At 38.8% G+C, this 24,661-nt stretch overlaps 1 protein-coding gene and 1 pseudogene across 6 annotated transcripts in view; both read right to left on the bottom strand.

Moving 5' to 3' along the window:
* Positions 1–243: 243 nt before the first annotated feature.
* LOC118717760 lies at positions 244–803 on the bottom strand (annotated as a pseudogene).
* A 15,165-nt stretch (positions 804–15,968) lies between these two features.
* Positions 15,969–24,661, bottom strand: part of CCDC85A (coiled-coil domain containing 85A) — a 160,072-nt gene continuing 151,379 nt past the window's right edge. For 4 of the 6 annotated variants that reach the window (XM_036435373.2, XM_036435375.2, XM_036435376.2 and 1 more), the window contains one exon: positions 15,969–16,899. In XM_036435373.2, coding sequence (XP_036291266.1) covers positions 16,810–16,899 — 90 coding nt within the window. In that variant the 3' untranslated portion in view covers positions 15,969–16,809. Of the gene's footprint in view, positions 16,900–21,247; positions 21,347–24,661 lie in introns of all 6 variants that reach the window. The other 2 variants (XM_036435372.2, XM_036435374.2) reach the window with 1 other exon arrangement.

Below are 24,661 nucleotides of genomic sequence, written 5' to 3'. Positions count from 1 at the left end.
AGACTGTGTTACTGTAAAATCAATAAGCGCAAACTAACTTTCTGAAAATATTTTTTTAGAATGGGCTAGCCAACATTAAAAAGTTTGCCCTTATATGTTCTCAGCTTCCATCCTATATAAACATTTCTAGAGCAAATAGTTACTGTAATGGGAGAGAAAAGAAAAAGATCATATACCTGAACCTAAACCCAACTATGACCATGGATCCACAGGCACACTCTTAACCATTTTCCAAGGAAACGATTAAACAGCTTTATCATGCAGAGCTATGGCTTCCTGGAAGGGGTGCAAATCAATCTCTAGAGATGAGCTAGTTTCCCGGGAAGTCCCTGGGTTAGGGGACACTACTGTCAGCCTTGGGAGGAGGGGGCCCTCTAGGGTTTCTTGGCGGAAGAACTTGCCCACACAGGAAGCTGATTAAATCTTCTTTGCAAATAGCTCTGTGCTTTTTTAACCCACGCCAGCACCTCCTAATGGCGTGGCTGACAGCCAATCTGCATCCCAATATGAAAACTTCGCTGATGGGCATCCACGCTCTCTTTGTAGAGGTTGGTGGCTGCGTTTTGGAAGGAGACCCAGAGAGAATGTCCCTGTGCTGACACACTGGGTCTCTGTAGAGCCAGGCCACGGAGCTGGCCGAGTTCTGGAAGAGGTGCCACAGCTTCTGTGGCTGGTGCTCGCCTGCACCTCCAGGGGTAGCTGCTCACCTGCTCGACCTCGGCCAGGCACTGCTTGAGAACCAGTAATGGGGCGTGCTCCTGGATCTCTCCCTCATCCTCTCCCTCTCCCTCCCGTTCCTCCATCCTCATGTTTAAAATACTGACTTCTATTAAAAAAGTTCTAGGATGCTGTTTTAACTAATTTAATTCCAGTAAAAAGTTTTGAAAGTTGTTTCTATAACTTCAGAACAAAATAAGTATATAGCCTAGTTAACAGTAACAGCAAGATTAATACAGAAATTCATGGTTTATAAATGCATGGTTATACATTTGTATGGTTTCTCCATATAATGTCCCTTCCATTTACCTGGGGGGGAAAATGTATTCACAAATGAGAAGAATGTTCAGAAACGTGGAAATAACCTGGAATCAGGGTTCTGAATCTTTACAAGAGCTGTAATCAGAAATGTTCCGTGTCTCGTAATTGGTCAAACTGGCACTAACTACTAATCATCTGCTTTTCCCAGTACCATGCATTTATTAGTAAAAATAATGTGTTCCTGCTCGAATGGCAGGGACTGAGTGTGAACCATTCTATAACAGAGCACTTCATGGAATTGATGCAGGGCAAGTCTGGAATCCTGTCTTCTATCTTTGCCTGTCATCATTAAAATCACTCCTTCATATAATGGTGTAAATGGGCTTCCCTGTATTTTAGACTTGTCTCTGAGGAGGGACGTGCCTGAAACCTTTGATGTTTTATAATCAGAGAGCCTTTTTGATCTTGCTTGGTTATACCAATTTTGCATAATATTCCCCAGTCGATGCTAATTCTATCATATTAAAATTACTCAGTTTTATGCTTGATGGTCATCAAAGAATATTTGTTTCAGCCAAATTAATTGCCTGTGATATAAATGCAACCAAGAGATTCGTTTCTGTGAGAAGTTTAAAAGCTGGTTCACTATCTAAATTTCAAATGCCTATTAGGTTAAAATTGTCTAAGCCTTTCCTTCCAACCTTGGGGGAGAACAAAGGTCATATGCCAGAAGAATTATCTTTGATATGTGTCAGAGTTTAGAGATACCAAACTAAATAAAAAGTCTACACAGCCCTAGGGAAGAGACGTGTGCTTGATTGTACAGTTAGCTTTTGCTATTGGAAACTTACAAGAAAGGAAATACCTCTGTTTATGAACCTGAAGAACACTTACTAAGCAGTCATGGTTCTGAATCTTGACGAGCACAGTCATCAGAAGCATTCTTCTGTGGAGAACTGTGTCTGGATGGAGAGATGGTGGGAAAAGTGGGTTTCCAGCCAGACCCTTTTGTCTTAGCTTGCCAATCTGTTTTAATTCTTTGCAGGTTTATCTTTTAGCTTATTTACATTGGCAGAATAAGTATGAAATATATTTTTAAACTGAACCATAGATAAAAAATATTTTTATTGCCACACATTAATAATGTTTAATAATCCTTAATAAAATGTAGCAGTGTGCCATATCAGGTATAGATATTATTGCCCTTTCTTAAGTTGTCCAGTCACTGCAACATTTCCAGCCCTGTCGCTAGACAGGGGAGAGGAAGTCATCATTCTTAGCTCTCTGAATTCAAGTGATATGGTAAGTTCAGATGATAAAGTAGTCTGAAACCAAGAATAAAGAAAAAATGTTTGAGTCACATAGCCAGATCTCACCGACTGTGTTGGGATAGCTGGAATCCAGAGTTAGACAGCATTAGGATTTGCTCACCATTTGGCTCTGATTCTCACTAAATATCGACTTCTTCATATTGACTTCACCCTCATGACCACATCTAATCCTAATTACCTCTCAAACACTCTACTTCTTACTACCATCTCCTTGGGGGTAGAGTTTCCACATGTAACTTTTGGGAGGACACACACATGCAGTCCATAACATTTCATCGCTGGCCCCCCAAATTCATGTCCTTCTCACATGAAGATTATATTAATTCAATTCTAACAACTCCGGATGTCTTAACTTGATCTAGCATCAAATTCCTCATCAGTTGTGAAACCAAACATGTTACGTGCTTCCAAAATGCAATGGTGAGACAGGCATAAGGTAGACATTCCCATCCCAAAAAGGAAAAATAGGAAAGAAAAAGGGCTAGCAGCTCCCAAATAAGTCCAAAACTTAACAGGGTAAACAACATTATGCCTTAAGGCTCAAGAATAATGATATATATATATATATATACACACACACACACACACACACACACACACATATATATATATATATATGTATGTATGTATATATACACACACACACACACATTATATACTGTATTCTTGCAATACAATAAGCTAGAGGAACAAATGTGTGTGTTTTTTTTTTAAAAATCAGAAGATTAAATTGATAGCACTGTATTTATTGATACCAATATTGTATTATATAAAACACTGTGGATGTTATTTGTATTACTAACACTAGATATCAAAATGAAACAGCAATGTGAAAAAATTCATATGAAGAAGCAGCAATATGATTGCTTAATGTAGGTAGCCTATTGTAATTAATACAAGAGGTGGCTACAAAATTATTACAGTAGTACAGTATGCACTACAGTTAATTTTATATTGTTATGGTTCCATCTACATCTTTAAGTTTGTTTTTCCCAGCTGTGAATAGCACCATGTATGGTCTATGTGTGTGTAAGCTTTGATAAATTTTGATGTTTTATGATAGATTTATTTATATTTTATGGTAGTAATCTATAAAATAGACTGGTGTCTACATATATTTTATACATTCATAAAAAGCATAATTTTTTTTCTTAATTTTCTTTGGTATTTCTAGGCTACATGGTTTGTCTGCCAGTTTTTTCAAATTGTTGCATATCTCCAAAATACTTTCAGAAATATTTACTGAAAAAAATCTGCATATGAGTGGACCCATGCAATTCCAGCCCATGTTGTTCCAGGGTTAATTGCACTCATTTCCTAGCCTCTCTTGTATATTCATACATATACAAGTTTATTTATACATACACAAGTAGTCATAGATTTAAATATGCATGCATGGGAGTGATGAATACCAGATCCAAGACTCTGTCACCTCTGGGTAAAGAAGGGAAGGAGGCAGGGAAAGAAACGCATAAGGATTTCAATTACTTGAAATATTTTACTTCCTAAGCTGAGAAGGAGTTTGTTACATGGCTATTGCTATTAGTCTATTTGCCTAGAGTGTTTTACAATGACCTGTCTGTCCTGTCCTTCCTGTCCATCTATCTGTCCTTCATCTGTCTGTCTGCCTATCATTATCTATCTTTCATCTTCCTATCTGAAGCATGCATGGCAAAACAGAAGTTTTAAGTTTATCCTCCTGACTTTGCTGATTATTTTAAAAAATATAACTTTCTAAAAGGTTATACTTACTGCTGTGTGGGTAGTGGATAGAGGAGGTACAAGGAGGTGTGAGGTGTCTCTGAGTCTTAGCAGCTGCAGATAGAAGAAAAGAGTGAATCTGAAAACTGTTAGGAAACTGAATGGATGTCCATAGAGACTACTGGAAAGTGCTGGTGCAAAGATGGTTCTCGTGTTTCTATGATGAGCTTCCCAGTGGACAATAAAGTGGCTTTTCTGTTACTAGAAAATATATGTTGAAAGGGTGATGTTGATAGTTGGGGCAAGATAAGATTCAGTCCACCTGAATTTTAATAGTGGCTATTTATATTTTATTACGCTATTCCTTGATGTGTCGTATACCCCAATGAGTACATCCTGGAGCCTTTGCTAGGGTCCAATAGAAAACTTTTCTGAAAACTCCAAGTTAGTTTTTTGTTTGTTTAAAGAAGAAGTATACTCCTTCAAGTGGCTTTATTACAGTTTATACTGAACTGGCTGGTCCAGGAGAGATCCAGTACTTGGTTCTGCTGGTGGACAATACAGGCTTCGGACTGTAGAAATGCTGATTAGATTGAAACAGTGCTTGCAGCTGAAAATTATCTGTTAGGAAAGAGATGTTGCCTGAAGATGCTTGCCGGAGGTTGCAGAATGTGCTGACCTGTCACCTGGAGAAGGCCCAGAAAAGGGCAATGTGCTAGGCTTTCAGGTGAAAAATGTGCGCTGCAGGCACTTCCTACCCCACTGCGACTTCCGTGGGCGCTGCTAATTGATTGGGGCTTGCTGCATGTTGCATTGCGTCATTATTTTTTTCTGCATTAGTTCTGGATGTAGGATTATTCTTACACTCTTTCAGCCATGGTGGGAAGGCACAACTATCATTTCTTTCTCACTTTCATAACCCAAAGTTATATTTAAGATTTTGCCATTGGTGGTGGGAGTGGTGATGTTTTCAGTGCCTGATCAAATTCTTTCTTTCTTTTTTTAAATCAATCTTTATTATTCAAATTGTTACAAAGGTTCCTCATTTCTTCCCTCCTCCACCAGGTTCCCATCCCACCCTCCACCCCCTCCCCATCCCCCATTGTCCTCATCCATAGGTGCAGTTTATGTTCAGTCTCTTCCTCCCTCCCTTTCCCCGATAGTAAATCCCTTTTCAGATAGTAAATCAGTTACTTAGCATTTTCTCATATCAATAATACCACCACATGCCCAATGATACATTTCATACAAAAGACATTTCCAAATAGGTCAACCAGCCTCATCCAGGCCCCACCCAAGGCACTCACAGATCAACACCCCAGCCCTATACTAACTCAACACATCCAGATCTAAGCCTTCATCACTTGATTCAGCAGACCCTCAAGTTCCCACAAAAGTTTCCAGCCATGTCTAAGAGGCAGCCATGGGGCAGGGGCAGGCGAAGAGCGAGCTGCTCCGGGCCTGGATATTCCGGGCCTGGCCTCTGTTGCTCTGGTTCGTTCCACAACCAGCTGCTCCGGGTCTGGTCACCGCCGCTCCCGACCTAGTTGCTCTGGACCTGGCTGCTGCTGCTCCGGGCCTGGCCGCTCCCAGCCTGGCAGCCGCTGCTCCGGGCCTGGCAGCACCAGACCCGGCTGTTCCGGGCCTGGCTGCTCCCAGCCTGGCAGCCGCTGCTCCGGGCCTGGCCGCTCCCAGCCTGGCAGCCGCTGCTCCAGGCCTGGCCACACCAGACCCGGCTGCTCTGGGCCTGGCTGCCCCGGGCCCGGCCGCTCCGAGTCTGGCCGCTCCCAGCCTGGATGCTCCGGGCTTGGCTACTGCTGTTCTGGACCTGGCTGCTCCCAACCTGGCTGCTCTGGGCCCGTCTTCTTCGGGCCCGGCCACTCCGGGTCTGGGTGTTCCTGGACTGGCCACCCTGGGCTTGGCTGCCTCCGCCTCAGGCCTGGCTGCCACTGCCCCAGGTCTGGATGCTCCAGTGCTGGCTGTTGTTGCTCTGGTTCTGGCTGCTGCTGCTCTGGGGCCTGGCCGTTGCTGCTCCGGGCCCGGTTGCCATTGCTCTGTGCCTGGGCACTCTAGGCCTGGCCGCCGCTGTTCCAACCTTCTGTCCTTTTTTTTTTTTTTTTTTTTTTTTTTTTTTTTTTTTTTTAAACGCATTTATGTTGCAATGTTGGCTGGTGAGTTGAGTTCTAACTTAGTCTTTGAATTTTCAAGATCTTCTTTGTATTCTTTCTTAAGTAATTTTACTATCTTTTGCTCTCACTTGATGTCTTCACATTGAGAACTTTGGTTTCTTCCTCCTTGTCCTGGGAGCTCAGCAGATTGGCCTGTGGCACCGCTTTGTTCTCCGCGGGCTCCCGCGCTGCTCCAGCCTGTTGCTGGGGTCGGCGCCGCCCAGGAAGCAGCCCCTGGCCTTGGCTCCGTTGCCCGCACTCAGAGGTCGATGGCTCAGGGGCACCCCCCCCCCTCCCGGGGACCCCGTCGCCCGGCTCCCTGCCAGTGCCCAGCTGGCTGGTGTCCGGCAGGGGCTCCTGCTCCCTGTCGCATTCCTCCAGTCTGGAGCTTTTTTTTTTTCTCCTTCCTGCTAGGGGAGTCCAGGATCAGAGTCAACAGACTGTCCTCTGCGCGCAGTGCGCGCAACTCTGGGGGCTCCGCTTTTTGCCACTCCCCTGGGATTCCGCCTCACAGCCCCGTCTCCCCCTGCCCGAGCCTGGGTCCCCAGGGTCTGGTCCAGGACTGGGGTTCAGAGCAGTCCGGACTGAGGCTCAGCGCCTCGGGAGGCTTTGTTTCTTCACGCTAGGGTAATCCAGCATCAGAGTCAACATTCAGTCCTCTGCGCACAATGTGCACGCGACTTCCGGGGCCCTACTTTTCGCTGCTCGCTTGGGATTCCGCCTCACAGCCCTGTCTCCCCCGCCTGAGCCTGGGTCCCCAGGGTCTGGCTCATAACTGGGGGTCAGCGTTGCCAGTTCGGGGGTTCAGCCCAGGCTGGGGGTTTTATTTCCTTCCTGCTAGGGAACGCCAGGCAGCACCCAGCCCTCTCCTCTCCGGCTGCAATCTTTCCGCGCAGGCGCGCGTGCCTGCGAGCGCGCAGCATGTCTCCGTACCTTAGGCTTTTTTTCAGCTCCTCTGATTTTCCTTCTGGTTATCTCTTTCCTTCTTGTTGTAGAATTTTCAGTCAGTCGACTACCTGTAGCTCTGGGCGATGTCCACTCTACATTTTAGTTGTATTCCATTGAAATTGTTGTGTGCTGCTGCGGTTAGGTGTCTACCTGAGCAGCCATCTTGGATCCTCCCTCCTGATCAAATTCTTGGCAAGTAGCAGAAACTGATGGTTCTATTTTTATTTATTTATTTATTTATTTATTTATTTATTTATTTATTTTTGCTGATGCCAAGTGCTACAATGTTGTTAGTACTCATAGGGAAAAAGCACAACTTTACAAAATATAACTCATTGACCACCTCCTTGTCTCCTTTCACAGTCCCATACCTGCCAGGCTCCTAAGCTTGCCTTTACCTGTTATATACGGTTAGTTTTTTTGAGCAGTCTCTCAATCTTAGCACTATTGATCTGGAGATGATGAAGAATTCTTAGTTGTTGGGGTCTGTCCTATGCATTGTAAGATGTTTAGCACCATCCCTGGCTTCAATCCAGTCGGTGCCAGTAGCACTCACCCATATGGTGACAACAGAATGCCTCCAGATCTCACCAAATGTCCCCTGGGGCAAAATTGCTCCTGGTTAAGATCAACTGTTGTAGAGAGAATGTTTCTATGTGTATCCAAGCGGAAGCAATGGTGAAATACTGGGAGTCTGTAACCTCTTATTTGGATGTTTTCATACAGATAGATATATTTTTTAGGAATTCATGGAAAATGCCTAAACAATTCATGAGGCAGGAACCTCCTTTTGTAGAAGCACCACACAGGATTATGGACTGTGTACTGACTCTGACAGCAGCTTCCAAACAAGGCTCACCTTTCTATGCTAGTGCTGAGATACTAGTGTGAGTGAAAAACAATTTCTACTCCAGGGACTCTTGGTAGATCCTTGACCAAAATGAAAGTTAACATCCATCAGCATTAGCGGCGGACCCTGTTTCAGCAACTAACGTCACTGTTGGCTTTCATTAGTGAAAGACACCGCACGTATTTATGTTCATTCCTGTTTGCAAGAATCTGCTTAACTCTGCTATTTTTGTGTCATTATGAAAGAATAATACCCAGAGAGGTAGTTAAAGCCACTTAATTGGCATGTGAATAAATAAAATGTTCAATTAAGATGGCCAAATGCCAGGGATTTGAACGAGTTGAATGCTTTTCTGTTACTTGATATGACACATTACCGGTGACTTGCATTCACAAAATGCTCTGCTTTTAAGACACGGGGTTAATTGTTAATACTTGGCTTAAAACACTTCATTCTTTTGTTGCCTTGTTTTCTATTTTCCCATTTTGTTCATTGCTTAAATTCATGAAGAATAGTTTTTCTTTTAATAAATATTTTCCTTATCTTAAGATCTCCTAAGGCAGTAGTTGGCAAACTCATTAGTCAACAGAACCAACTGTCAACAGTACAACCATTGAAATTTCTTTTGAGAGCCAAATTTTTAAAATTTAAACTTCTTCTAAAGCCACTTCTTCAAAATAGACTCCCTCAGGCTGTGGTATTTTGTGGAAGAGCCAAAGAGCCGCATGTGGCTTGTGAGCCCCAGTATGCTGACCACTGTCGTAAGGCTTTATTTACTCACTGACACTCTCGTTTGGTGTGAAGTGCCATATATTTTAATATACTGTGCAGCTGCAAGACTGAATGATTTTTAATTGACATCTTTCAGCTTCCAAGCAGCTTGCACAAATAAGGAAGATTCTATTCTGCTTATCAGGAGCAAGCTGGTTATAGCTTATCACCTCTGTGCTGATCTTAAAAATTATCAGACATAAAATCATTTATTATCCAATCAAGTAAATCAGAAAGCTTCTACCACTAGCTAAATGTTCAGAGTTGTTTTTTTAAATAAAATAATAATGATAGATTTGTAATAAAAATTAAGTGTACTTACACATGATAAATATTTTTAATTTTCTTACTTGTTCTGGTCATTTCTCCTGCTACCTATTTTAGAAAGAGTAATTTCTGAATCTTATGGAAAATTAGAGGCCTGGTACATGAATTCGCGCACAGGATGACTTTGCTAATGAAAGCCAGTATGGCTGCAAGTAACAGACAAATCTATCTTAACACACTGAACAAGAGAGAGAAGTAAACCTTATCTCTACCCATAGCATTTCCTCCTTAAGAGCTTAAATAAGCTTTATAGATCATGCTGCCACTATTGGACCATAGAATGCCATGTGCTGACCGGTTCCCTTCCTGAACCAGTAGAAGAGAATGCCAAGACAGACTTGAGTCTAGGCTTTGGACTAACCAGGATTCAGTTCTGAAATTAAAAATAGAATCTCAGACCCGTGTTTGGCAAACTGTGGCTTGAGAGCCACATGCGGCTCTTTGGCCCCTTGAGTGTGGCGCTTCCACAAAATACCATGACCTGGTCGAGTCTATTTTGAAGAAGTGGCATTAGAAGAAGTTAAGTTTAAAATTTTTGACTCATTTGTTGTACTGTTGATATTTGACTCTGTTGACTAATGAGTTTGCCAACCACTGTCTAGTGTGAAAGAGGGGTGTATTTCTAAAGGAAAAAAACAAAACAAAAAACAAAAAACCTTTCTCCAAGAGGAGGAGGAAGGGGGAAATGAATCCTGGTAGCCAATCAGTGTGTTCACTATTTATTGGAGAGGCTAGATACGGGTGAAAAATAACATAGAAACATGTTTTCTGGCCTATAAGTAACCCATTCTTACCAAATTAGATTCTTGCAAGGAAAACAGATTTTTATAAGGCCTGTCTGAAATGCTATATTAAACTCCTGCAGCTTGGCCCATACCCAACAGTGGTTCTTAGAATCAAAGGCCAAACTCAGACCTTTTGTGCTTCTATAAAACTGCATTGCTGATTAGCAGATGAATCTGTTGCCATGGCAATTATGATCTGTATTGTATGCTACCACTTTAGAATAGGATCTAGAAAAATGAAGGTCCTAGGGTAGGAAACAAAAGGCTTCTTGGTAGTAAGACCAAATAGAATTAAAACTTGGGCATCAAAACTATGGGAAACTCTATTGCAAAATGAGAAGATCTGTGTTTTAACTAAACCTTAACAAAATGAGACTATACTTCATTTATTTATCCTTATTTCCAAAGGGTTCTAGGTAGCCTTTGACACTGAAACATAAAATGGGGCATTTAAGAAAACATTAGGAAAGAGAAGGAGGGGAGGATTAAGGGAAATGGTAGAGAGTATGTGAGAGAGGAAGCACAGTGAAATCTTTAGAACAAAGCCTCCATTTTTCTTAACTTCCAGACTTTAAAAGCTCTGCTAAATTCTGGCAAAGTTTCTTGGCCTCAATCTCACTAAATTGCTTTCAGAGGTGTCCTTTCTGCTACATAGCTGATGTATTGAGGTTTTTTTTATTCCCGAGATGTAAAATTTCTTTTAAATAAATGCAATATTTACCATCTTTCTGAGAATATTGGCTGTACTTCCGAAGTCTTCTTAATTCTTTTACTTGGTACATATTCTTTTCTTTGTTGAGTTTTGTGCTTTTGATTCATAGTTGTGGCTTCCCTCCAATGTTGGGTGATATTTGGTTGCATACTCATTTTAGGATTGAAATTTCCTTATTACCTGCTATGTTTATTTTACATCTTGCCTGTTGGACAAGCAGGACAGGATGCTGTGCTTGGGAGCTATTTCAGCTTTTCTTCATTAAATATTAAGGAGATAGTGTAGCAACTTTTGGGCAGAATATGTCAGTACCTAATGATTTGGGCACAGAGTCCCCTTTTTGCTAGGTCAAAGCATGTCAAACTTGCAGCCCCAATCAATATTTTTGTGGCCCAGCCAGTATAATGATATATAAGAAACATTTTAATAAAAATTACATAACTTAATTTTTATAATATCCTGTTATATATTATTATTAATAATGAACTACAATATTCACTGACTGATTAATCATGTTGCATTCATTTCCCTTAAATGCCTTACATACAGGCCCACCATTTCTCTCCACTAATACTAGCAGTGAATATTTTAGCAGCCGATTACCATGTCATTAGTCTTGTACTGACTTGTTTAGTGTGTGAAACAGGAAATATTTCACTTTCAGAGAACAAGAGAAATAGGTTTATTTGTGTTATACTTATTATTTGGTGCAATTATTCAGTGTCTGGCAAGTTAATGTTCAAGAAGAAATATTAATTTTTTAATAAAATGTTCTATTTTATATTATCGATTACTCATTTATTTCAGCCCTTTGTATTCAGCATGTCTCTATTAAAATAAACCTACGTTCCTATGAAAATTGAAGCTTTTGTTTTTTGTGGCCCACATAAACTTAAAGCTTGTTTATTTGGCCCATGTTAGCCTTTGAGTTGAACATGCTTGGTCTAGGTCAATGGTCAGCAAACTGCGGCTGGCAAGCCACATGCGGCTGGTGAGCTGCTCTGTTGACTAATGAGTTTGCCAAGCACTGGGATAGGGGCTTAATCACAAGGAACAGCAGCAGCCTGTAATTATTGGAATTGAGAGTCTAGTCGAGTGGTCGGCAAACTCGTTAGTCAATAGAGCGGCAAACCATGGCTCGAGAGCCGCAGTTTGCTGACCACTGTCTAGATGTTACTAACATGAAGACTTTGTCCCCGTGTCTCCAATTCAAATAACCTTAGTTACTGCTCTGGGAAGATGATCTCTTTTGTTCTGCTTCTGACCCCAAGAGTGAGAGGTTATGTGTAGGAGTCATAATGCCTGGCTATTGTCAGTTACCTCAGAATCCGTGCAATGCAGGGATCAGACTTTGCATGTTTAGAGCTCCCTTGCAGCCATACTTACTTCTCAGCAGTACTCTCCATTGTGTACCTGATTGTGGATTCATTCTTCAAGCAAACATTGTCTCTCTTCTTTCAAGAATCATCATCATTGCTGGTCTATAGGCCACACAGTTTCTTATGGTCAAGTGTGATTATAGATTTACCAAAATATCTTTTCAATCATTTTTAGGGATTGAGGCAAGAGGAGAAAGCTGCAGCAAGTACTCATTCCACCAATTTGAAATAAAAGTATTTATTCTCAAATGGTTTCACTGACATGAAAACAAACACAGGATTAAGGAGTTTTTGAAATTTTGTTTTTCAAACATACTATTCCTATGTGAGAATCAGATAAATGTCTCTTTCCTCCCCTCTCCCCATTTTCACAATCACCAACTGTGATTCCCATACCAAGGCTTATGGTGGGCTAGATGATGGTTAAAGATCAGAGCTTGAAGTACACACAATGCAGCTAGAATCTTTTTATGTGATGGACAGGCCGCTCGGTACTGATGTGGTTATAAATTGCCACAGCCCGTGGGTCTAGGGTCCTGTCTTGTAAGACTTACTATTATTATTCCTTGTGGAGCATTAAGACCATTGAACTTTAGAATTGTGGAGTTCTGGCCTGTGTGGCTCAGTTGGTGGAGAGTCACCCCATGCACTGAAAGGTCAATAGTTCAATTCCCTGTCAGGACACATGCCTGGGTTTCTGGCTCCATTCCCAAGTGGAGGTGTGAAATAAGCAGCTAGTTAATGGTTCTCTCTTATTGATTTTTTTTTTCCTCTCTCTCTCTCCTCCTTCCTCCCCCTACTCTAACAAAACAAAACAAAAACACACACACAAACCCATATTTTTTTTAAAGAATCTTAAAAAACTCCGCAAGATATCTCCATTTGGAATGTCAGGAAACTGAGCCAGGAGGGTCAACATTTACCTCTATAATTAGCTCCATGAGTTGGAATAACTTAACCTCACTGAGCCTCAAAGTTTCCCTCCCTAAGTCTAACAGCCTTTATTCAATGGTGCATTTAGTACAGCATATTTTACATTGGCTTCAGCTCAACATGGTAATGTCTTCTCTTGCTTTATTTACTCTCTAATTCCCACCCCCAAAAAATCTGCTTATCATGAGGTTGTACCAAATGAAATTGCTCTTATATAGGTTAAAAATGGTCAAATATTGACAATCTCATTTAGCTAAATCTAATATATTGTCTAATTGTGTAAAGCTATAGAGACATTTTTAAATTTATTTATTAAATGTATGGGGATAAAAGAAGTTAATGGCATTATATAAAATTCAGGTGTACAGTATATCTGTATACTATATTATGTGCTCACCACCCAAAGTCAGTCTCCTTCTGTCATGTTCTATTTGGTCCCTTTTACCCTCCTTTTTTTTTTTTTAATTGATTTTTTTTTTTTACAGAGAGGAAGGTAGAGGGACAGAGCTAGAAACATCGATGAGAAACATGGACCAGCTGCCTCCTGCACACCCCATACTGGGGATGTGCCCCCAACCAATGTACATGCCCTTGACCGGAATCAAACCTGGGACCTGTCAGTCCGCAAGCCGACGCTCTATCCACTGAGCCAAACCGGTTTCGGCCCTTTTATCCTTATCTTCCCCCCAACCCTTTCCCTTCTGGTAGCCACCATTCTGTTGTCTTATCTGTAAGTTTGGAACTTTGGGGTTTTTTTTTGTGGGTTTTTTTTTTTGTTGTTGTTGTTTTTATGTTTTATATCACACATGTGAGTGAAATCATATGTCCTTCATAATTTTTATGGCTGAGGAGTATTCCACTGTATATATGTACCACATGTTCTTTATCCAATCATCTGTCAAAGGACACTTGGGTTGTTCCTACTTCTTAGCTATTGTAAATAACGTTGCATTGAAGGTAGGGGTATGTATATCTTTATGAATAAGTGTTTTCAAATTTTCTGGGTAAATACACAGAAGAGGGATTGCTGGTAGCTCTATGATTAATAATTTGAAGAACCACCATTCTGTACCCCATAGTGGCTGTACCAATTTACAGTGCCAACAACAGTGTACAGGGTTCTCCTTTTCTCCACATCTCCAAAACTTACTTGTCTTATTGATAATAGACAGTATCTCTTGTGGTTTTGATTTCATTTCTTTTAGATAGTGATTTTGTGCATTTTCTCACAAATCTGTTGGTCATTTGTATATCTAGATGTCTTCCTTGGCAAAGTGTCTATTCAACCTATCTGTCCACTTTTAAATCAGATTGTATTTTTGTTGTTGAGTCATATGGGTTCTTTCTATATTTTGGATATTAGCCCCTTAGAGTTATGGTTTGCAAATAATTTCTCCCATTGGATTGGTTTCCTTTTTGTTTTATTGATGGGTTTGTTGTTGTGCAGAAGCTTTTTAGTTTGATGTAGTCCCATTCATTTATTTTTGCTTTTATTTCTCTTGCCTTGTGGTTAAAGACCCCACTGACACCAAGGTCCATACATTTAGATCCTATGTTTTCTTCTATGTATCTTACTCTTCCTAGTCTTATATGCAACTAGTCTTATATGCAAGTCCTTAATCCATTTTGAGTTAATATTTGTATAAGATGTCAGATAGCAGCCTATTTTCATTCTTTTGCAGTTTTACCACCATCATTTATTGGACTGTAAGGGGGCATAAGCCAGGCTGAGACCACCCCCAGTGCACGAAATTCGTACACCGGGCCTCTAGTTTTTAAATAATGGAGTTCAGTTAGGTTTAATTTTAACCTATATGAACTAAAATAACAAATAAAGGTTTTGTAACAAACTAATTTTAAATATTCTAAAACTCTTACACATTATACAAAGAATAGTGAGTTGTATCTGAATACCAAATCCCCTGGGAGCATTTTTAAAAACATGCCTTTGTTTTATATTTAAGATAAGTCATCTGTATTGCTATCACCACACAAGAGCATGATGGTATTTAGTGATTACAGAAAACTCATATAAGAAAAACATTTTGAAGAAGAAGAAAAAAACAAAAACACTACCACCATGAGATTAAATAATTTATTACCAGTGCTAAGATGAACACATACTTGATACTCAATTTTATGCAGAACTTTAAAAAAATAGTTTTAATACAGTATCAAAATTTACACAAGTATTTTGTCAAAAGACCAGTGTTCCTTGTATTAGCTTCTGCAGGCACAAAAACTTATTTTAACCCTTTGCACTCCGCTGTCCCCTCTCAGGGGACATCGGAATTCTAGCACATCACTCGGATGTCCCCTCTCAGGGGACATTGCAGTTTATTAGTGATTACGGGGAATTGAGTTAACGCACGTTTTGCAAAGTAGCTTCGAGTAGCTGGTAGCCAATGTCCAGAATGGTTCGGAGTGCAAAGGGTTAAATGTCTTCAGAGTGTAGGAATACAACAACTTAAGGATGAAAGCTTTTCTAACAAGAGAAGGTGTAAATAAAGCAAGCAATTTTCTTTTACAAAGTAGTAATTCTTGATAAAGATATAAAAGAAAGATAGCCTTAAATTATAACCCAATTATGAGAATTAGAGATTATTCTATAGTAAATTAATTCATAAATGTTTTCTGAAAGCAGAGTACTGGTTTTTCATCACAACATTCTAAAAACTAACAAAATTCCTTCATCAATAACAATTATTAAGCTAATGAGTCCATTTAAAAACAATAGAGTAATTTAGGAGAAATCTGTTAACTGGGAATTGTTGCATTCCTACTTTTATAACCTTAAACCACAGTAAAAATTTAGCATTCTATCACAGGCCTTTTGCACATTCATACAGGAAACTGTCATTGCATTTGAATAAACACAAAATACCTATCATAGCATTTCCAATACACACAGTCTAATATTATATATACCAAAAATAAGAAATTAAGCAAAGCTAGCACACCTTTTTCAAACCTCAAGCAGCCTGAACAAAGCTTTTAAGCCTCAATAATGAAGGGCATGCGCCAGTTTCATAAAACATTGGATAGCTGCTGTAGACAAAGAAAGCTTTTCATAAATGCAGTGCAATATTTTAAAATTTACATGAAGTTTATTAAATATAACAGCATGTCTAGAAACTAAATTGTAGAAATTGACATCTCACAGCTGAAAACACTTAGAAAAATTAGGTTTGCTTGTTCTTCAATTGAAATTGGTAATATTAACATCAATGGGTATACACTGAATATAGACATGTCCCCAAGGCATGTCTTCATGAAAAATACATCAGGATTAAAAGAAGAGATATATTTATTTTGATCACTTGAAATAAGTGGTCCTCTCTGATAAGCACTCTATATAAAGTCTTGCTACCTACCAGCTGTTAAGAAGAATTTATGTGATATTTTAGCACCTGAAAACAAAACCCCAGGAACCTTCTTATCTTATCTTGCATCTAAATTATGCAGCAGGAACTAGTATTTTGTTGACTAAAATATAACAATTAGGTACTCAAGTCTCAAACTTGGGAAGCTGGAAGACACCTACCTCTTCTACTTTTCAATACAACATGGTAGGAAACTCCCACGTTAAATGCAATCAGTCAACTCTATCAAACACCAAGGCTCTATTGTACCCTTCCAATCATGCGTTTTTCCCAATTATAATCTAAGGAGTCAAAAACATTTTAGTTCTAATGAAAATATTGGTACCAAAATGGTGATTTTCAAAGCTACCTTTGTTTGAAACTGACTATTGTAGACATCAAAGCGAAAGACATAAAATACAGCTTTAGTTATACTAAAGGTTTTTAGAGGGAAAATATGTGCAATCACTCCATGAGTTCAGGTTTGCGGAAATCCACTTTTTCTTCTCCTTTTCTGTTACCTATTTCTGGCAGTGGTGATCTCATGTTTGAAAAGAGTGTTTCTCACATTGGTCCTTTATACTGGTTTCCAGACAAGTGCTGCCTAATCCCAGGACACGAACCTGCAGCATCTCCAAGTTTCCTCCACACAACCTTTAAAAGAAAACAAAACATCTTAATTGTTCTCTTCCACACAGATATGTGAGTTTTTAAGGGAGATCTATGAGAGGGGCAAAGATGAATGTGAAGACAAGAGACACAATAGCCACACAAATGAGCTCAAACACAAAGTGAGTAAAATGTGGTGCAAGCCTCTAAATCACAAGAATTACTAGGTTGTTGGACCATCAGGCTTGTCAGGAACCAGGGTCAAAATTAAAGAATGATGTGCCCACTCAGCCTAGGTATTTGAATGATACTCCACTCTAGCTGCATGCTAAACAAAAACCCCTACCCTCGAAGGTTGACTGCATTGGTGGAGGTGAGGTGCAGGCATCTGTATTTTTTAAAAGCTTCCAATGTGATTCTAATGCATGCTAGAGTTAAAGAATCCTTAAGCAAAATCATCCTTGTCCCTATCTTATACCTCTGTTACAAGGGATATCAAAGGAAAATGAAGAAGGTTTGATCTTGCGCTATTTAAGTCCTAAGCTGATAGCTTTGGGGCCACTAGTAAATTTCCCTTCTTCTCCTCCTCGTAGAGTTTGGGGCTCCAATCATAAATCTTAGCTACAAAACAGTACGATCTCTCAGACTGCCAAAACAGAAAGCGTCCACATGCAGGGAAAAGGTAAGAATAAATTCAAGAACCACTGAACTAGATACAATTATACAATTACAACATGCTCAAAATTGGGCTATTTTAGAGGGATAGTAGTAAAGGTGAGCTGAAGAATAACATAAGTATAAGGTAAAACTACTGAAATCACCAATGATATATTAATATACTAGTAGTAATTGGAAAACATGCGTATACACACACACAGTAACAATTATAACCCTCCCAGGGTATTTCACTATAAAGACTATGCTCACATTGATTAATTCCACAAAAATTTACATGACTTGTATCATGAACACAAAACCAGCTAGTTCATTAATTATTCAGAGACTCTGGTTGTTTTCCTTTTAAATAGAGCAGATACCACAGAGATACCAAGTAAGAATAATACAGGGTTCTGTCTACTTTCATTTGTAAGCCAATGCAACTATTAGTCTCTATGTTCTAGCACAGGGGTCGGCAAACTCATTAGTCAATAGAGCCAAATATCAACAGTACAATCATTGAAATTTCTTTTGAGAGCCAAATTTTTTAAATTTAAATTTTTTCTAACGTCACTTCTTCAAAATAGACTCACTCAGGCTATAGTGTTTTGTGGAAGAGCCACACTCAAGGGGCCAAAGAGCCGCATGTGGCTTACGAGCCGCAGTTTGCCAACCACGGTTCTAGCAGATACTCCTATGTGAAAGAAATGTCCTGTCCCACTTGGAGAGTTGTTGTTATGGTCCTCAACTATTGGAAAGGACTGTCATAGCAATAAATGGCTCAAGCTGTATAACAAGGGAATTAGGAGAGTCTCAGTCTTAATAACTAGACTGCAAAGAGTTACAAACATCTGATCAGGAAGCCAAGATAACATCTCTTTCTTGCCCTTAAATTGTAAATATAATTACATCTATCCAGCATGCTTTAAATTTCTGATTTAGAAGTAGAGGGTAAACTCAAGACCTCAGTCACAGACACAAAGAATTAGATGGTTATAATTCAATGTTACCCGTCTTCAATACTCAAGTGTAGGTTGCCATGGGCTACGTGGTAAAAGGAAATAGAGCAGGCAGAATTGAGCTAAGCCAATGATTCACCTATTATCTAAGAGGAGAACAGGTTAATGACCAATCAAATATTTAAACTGTTCTCATGGAATTCGAGAGTCAAACAGAGAAACCTAAGATTAAAACAATAAAACAGTGTATTTCTGTGGTACAGTTTGGGAAGAGAATAGAAATAGAGCCCTTCATGCTATTAACATGATGTGAACAAGTCCTTCATTGTATAGATGGCAACAACTTATCTTCAGGAGGACTACCAGAAACTAAGGCAAAACTTCTGTTAAGTTCTGAGTCTTATAACTGATGTTACATCATGAGAAAGTTCTGTATTTCTGTTACATTATTATAAAAGCACATAGTTCCTCTAATAGGTTTCACAATCTTAGTGAGTTTCTAAGAAATTACTTATCCATGCAAATGTCTTAACATAAAACATATTTTCTCCAGTATTTGCTTTGTTTTTTTCAATGTTCATATAATTCATAATGGTGATGCCAATATTTTGAATCAACACCTTTTTCCTTGACTTTTAAGTACTTTCCAAATATGAATGCTAACAGTCAGACTTGGGCTGGTTTATTTTTTTTCAAATTATGGGCATCACTACAATTGAGAGTTTGAAAAGGTTTCTAGAGAATGTGTAAAGGCAAACGAGGAGGGAAAGCTTTTTTATATAGGAAAATATATTCTGACACATTTTTTTTAAATATAGGTAAACAAAAAGATCTATACAAAAAGATCTATACAAACCAATCAAGTTACAACCCATGGTAGGTCTCTGATGTGATTAAGAAATAAAATTTCTGATGTCTAGAAATCTTTCATCTAAAAATTTTAAAAAGAGGCAAGAAAAGGGACAATCCTGGCATTTCTTTACAGAATTTCCGGCATTAAGCACAATGGAGACGTAATGTGCACTGCTTTTCATTCTTGAGGAAAGGAATCCCCAGCTTTAATTGGGGAAGTAGAACTAGTCCTCAGGATTTCTGGGTCTACTCCTTCCCAATTAACTATTCCAATCTGAGCAAGTACCTTAAGTTGAGCAATAAACAAAATTTTGGGACATAACATGCATTTTTGGGGTTCTTACCCAGCAGATGCTATCCAAATTGTCCATGGTCTGGGGTAAAACCCAGACCTCTGAATTACCAAGGAGCTCCACAGACTTCTCTGTGGAGACCCACTGGGGGATGACCTCGGTGGCCCCCTCGAGTTCTACAATTTCCTAGTCTGTCAGGACTTTCTCATTCCAGAGACAATAGATGAGAAGCAACAGGCATTCCTAGGTGTGTGGCCCAAATCCTTAAACTTCTCTGAGGGAAATATTCAAACTGAAAACCTTAAGGACAGGCTGAAAAGCTACAGAAGGTAAACAGTGATGCATTTAGGAAATCATGCCTTTAGGAAATCATGCCATCTAAAACTAATGACTTTTGAAAACAGACAAAAACAGATATTCGTGAAATAAAAACAGCCACAATACAAACAAGCAGGAGACTAAAACACTTTTCCTAGCACATAGAAAATGCCCAGACCTCCAAGAGATTGGTAAGTGTCTGAGAACATCTGGTCCTGATAGCCTAAAGCTTAAGGGTATTTCTAAACGATTTTGATATCTTAATGGATAAAGAATCTAAGGTTAAAAATATTAAATATATGAAGCCAATTAAAATGAGTGATTAAGCCAAAACCGGTTTGGCTCAGTGGTAGAGCGTCGGTCTGTGGACTGGAAGGTCCCAGGTTTGATTCCGGTCAAGGGCATGTACTGTTCCTTGGTTGTGGGCACATCCCCGGTAGGGGTGTGCAAGAGGCAGCTGGTTGATGTTTCTTTCTCATTGAAGTTTCTAGCTCTTTATCTCTCTCCCTTCCTCTCTGTAAAAAAATGGATAAAATATATTAAAAAAAAAAAAAGAATGTGGAAAGCATGTTGTAAGTTAACTAATATCAAAATGTGACTTTTGTTTTTAACAAATGTGTTCCTCTGTAATACTCTACAGTATTTAGCTTTCTAATAACATTCTATTTAGCTTTCTAAACCTTCACTATTATATTCTTGATTAAATGATACATATATGCATATTACTGAAATAGTTAAAATTTAGTCAGACACATAATGATCACATTAAATATGTATCATGAAAGTAGCATGTCATGTTCTTACTGTGTTCCTCTATAATTTCATAGTTAGATGTGTATGTCTATCTCCTGAACATATCTTTACCTTTCCGTGGTTATATTACTTTGCATGACATGAAGCACACATAATATGCATGAACCCAGCAAATATTAAGATGACAATTCTTTTCCCCCAAGTATATTTACAAACAAATCCAAAGAAGTCTGTTTTCTTTATCACAGGGTTTAAACACTGATCTCTAAGGAACTTCTTAAAAGTATGAAACAGAAACCCATTTATTTTATCAAAATGTATTTAGTAATACATTTTAGACAACAGACAATTTAGAAACTTTCATAATTCTGCAACATAATGGCTTATTGCTTACCTGAATATTTTATAACATGATTGAAGTGATAATAAGAGGGGTTGATTTTATTTTCATGTAATTAGGGCGCTTGTCCAGCGTTTTTAAAAGTAGATATTCATAAAGCAATAACTATGCCATGATGGGGCTTGGAACACAGAATACACAACAAAGCACATTAAACTTACATTGCACATTTCTCTGACTATAGCTTTTTCTGTCTCACTAAGGTCCTGTTCATACTCTTTACCCTGTTGACGATCTATAGTTTCCTGAACATCCAAGACCTGGATTAGTTGAAAAAGAGAAGCAAATTTCACATGGAAAAAAAAACCTTGTTAGTTATAGAATAAAACCAGCAAGCAGCTCGACTTGGTAAAAGCTTTAGTTTTCTCCATGTCTGCATATCAGAGTGGATACATATATGGCAAAATCTTTTAAAATAGTTTATTATTGTGAAACCTAGCTGGAATCAATTCTACTTGATTTCAGATGGCCATTAAAAGCAATCTATTGCATTACTAAGAGTCTCTTGAATGAATTAATGTCTAAAATAATTAGATACATTTAGTTAATTGGGTCATTAAGATAACCTGTCAATGATTTAAAGTCAATAATTCTTGTTCCATTGTAAAAATGAGCAATATAATTAATTATACACCAGACAGTCCAAATGATATGTAGACACGGCCTATAGAAAAGATGATAGTGATGGTGAAACTGGTCAGAACCCAGGAATATGTACATAAGAATTTTTGTTAATATTAACTCTACTGACCTCACAGTTCTTGCCGGGGCATTCTTAGTGGCTAGGAAAGGTACATGTGGATGGTTCTTTGATATTAGCAATGAGAAACACTGACTCCTTATAGTGACAATATATGAGCAACACTTTAAATATTTTTCATTAGAACAAAGTATCTAGGGATGAGATGCTTTTAAACAATTTTAGATTTCATTACTGCTTAATAGCATGAAAAAATATTCCTTTTAAAATGTCTATAAATTTTCATGTCAATACTTTCTAAAATACAAAACTTGGGCTTAGAATGCAGTTTGCTGTTTTCTTCTGTTAGCTTATAAATCAAAGCATTAATGTAGCATAAATAATACTTTTCCTAAGAGCTATAGAATCCCCCCTGACATTGCTAAGCTCCTTGTTCTGTTGTCCTCTGTTGGAGCTAATGGCCACTCCTAAAGGTGTCACCTGCGAATTAGCACCAGTGAACAGTTGAGCCAAAATAAATGAGCCTTCCTTTTAAATTCATATATACTGTGACTGCATGGGTTTTTCTCTAGAGTTCATGCTGCAATAGAGAATCTAATTTACAAACTACTTTCTGGTTAATTCAAAAGTTCAAGCCATTGTTATAATGTAGATATTGCTTCTTTACCATATCATATGATAGTACCGTGTTTCCCCGAAAATAAGACATCCTCTGAAAATAAGACAAGCACATGGAAAGATAAGACATCCCCTGAAAATAAGACCTAGCACAACTTTGGGAGAAAAAATTAATATAAGACACTGTCTTATTTTCGAGGAAACAGGGTAGTGAATGAAAGCCTGGCCCTTTTACTCAAGTTAGAGTCAGTTTACATCCATTAGAGGAAATCCTTAACTATGCTCAGTGAATATTCATAGAAAACTTACAGAACTCTTTGAACAAGCTCTTTACTTACAAATTTGATTTATTATGCACCTCAGAGAAGAGTGCTTCAAATCAGTTAATTTCTACTAAATGAAGTGAAGCTCCAATTAATAGTTAGCATGAATTTTAAAAACAAGAAAAATGTGGTATTTTAAGTGAGCTAATTTCTCACACCGCCTTCAAACTCTTCCCCCATCCATGACCAGTTATTAAATTCTAGAGAAAAAATTTTGAAATTATCAAAAAATGAGAAACTGAGCCATTGTCCTAATTATTCCTTTCAGAATAGAAAAATCTTATGATATAAATATGCTCTAGATCAGCGGCTTTTAAATACAAAATGTTGAGTGATTGCATGTTTTTAACATTGAGATAGTATTCCGATGCATTTCCCATAGGCTGTGTTTGCACATATTTCTGCTTCAGACACAGTGAACCCATGGAAGCGAACATATTATATATTCAAAAGCCTCCAGTTATCCAATAAAGGTACTTTAGTTGCTCAGTATTAGCCAGCTGCCCAGTGAGGACTTATGTGTCCTGATTATAATGTAACATAATATCTTCCTCTCTAGAGGTAAATTTTTATGAGAATTAGAGCATGAATTTAGAGAGAGTTGGAGAGCTCTTCCCTGCCTGCCCCATTTCTTTCCGGCCATATTAACACAGCCGTAGTGAGAAATCTGGGCAGGAATGCAGTGCGACCCACTCCGCTGATCTGATTCAAACTGCACTTGCCCTTTAATAAGGCAGCAGGCTGAACCATCCTTCAATGGGAAAATGAGTTACTTTGGGTGTTTGTAAGGACACTAGCACTACAAGATTGAAGCCACTCTCACTTTTTCATCTCTAAAATGCTTTTCAGGTAGCTAGAGCTTGGCTTCTGCTCAAGTGACAGCACGGTTAGCATGCTGTTCATGCTAAGCAGCATTCAAATGCTGAAGCAGAGAGCAAGTGTTCCCCAGTCAATAAACCAGCACCCGCCAGAGGAGGGCCGCCTCATTCTGTTGTCCCATGAGTCGCTCACTTTGTGTTGTCCCAACCAAGACAGGAAATGCCAGGCGCCTTGCCACTGGCCACCAGCGTGGTCCTGCTCCCTTCCCTCATCAGCAGCCAACTGCTGCCTGTGAGACGCAAGCTCACTTCGTCTAAGGCAGTGGTCTGCAAACTGCAGCTCGCGAGCCACATGTTTGCAGCTCTGTTGACTAGTGAGTTTGCCAACCACTGATCTAAGGGACAGTAAAATACAAGGAGGGAGCTGAATCTACTAAAACTAAACCAACTCCAAATAACTACTCTGAAGTCCTCATCTATCTATTTGCCTTAGACATGCCAGGGGAAGTGTGGCCCACTCCAAAAGGATGCATCTGCCATCTGTGGGTAAATCCTTCTGAATCCAAAATAATTTTAGAAAAATTGTGAACCTCATGTGGCAGGCTGAAGCACTCTACCTACCTCATGCTCAGAATACTTCATCAGGCTGCATGTTAGGGATTACTGATTTAAAGGACATCGTTTTATACTTGGAAACTGAAAATTTCAAGGAATCGTCTCAATTTTAAGATTAATTTTTATTGTATTTGTTTCTATTCTGAAATATTTTGATTAATTTTACTTATGATACTTATTAGAAAGCTCATTATTGGTAAAGAAAATTAAATGATAAATTTCAGCCATGTCTTTTTTGAAGTCATTACAGAATTTTAAGGAAAAGCCAAAAATAAAATAGCTGTATGAGCAAGATCTCATACCTTTTTTGTAATATTCTATAAAGGAACAATAACTAGAGTTTGAAGACCTAATTTATTTTATGGAGGGGGAAGTAGGTTTTGTTTGTTTCAATAGTTTCTTTTAGTAAGTGGCACAATGTGCTTCATTTGCATAAAGAAAGAAAAATATGATATCCTTCCTTCCTTTGGCCAACTATGAACTCCCTCTATTTGAAGACAC

Source organism: Pipistrellus kuhlii, unplaced genomic scaffold (genome assembly GCF_014108245.1).
Source record: "Pipistrellus kuhlii isolate mPipKuh1 unplaced genomic scaffold, mPipKuh1.p scaffold_m20_p_13, whole genome shotgun sequence".
Classification (NCBI taxonomy): domain Eukaryota; kingdom Metazoa; phylum Chordata; class Mammalia; order Chiroptera; family Vespertilionidae; genus Pipistrellus; species Pipistrellus kuhlii.
The sequence above is the reverse complement of the archived record's forward strand: the minus strand, read 5'-3'. Positions and strand labels throughout refer to the sequence as shown.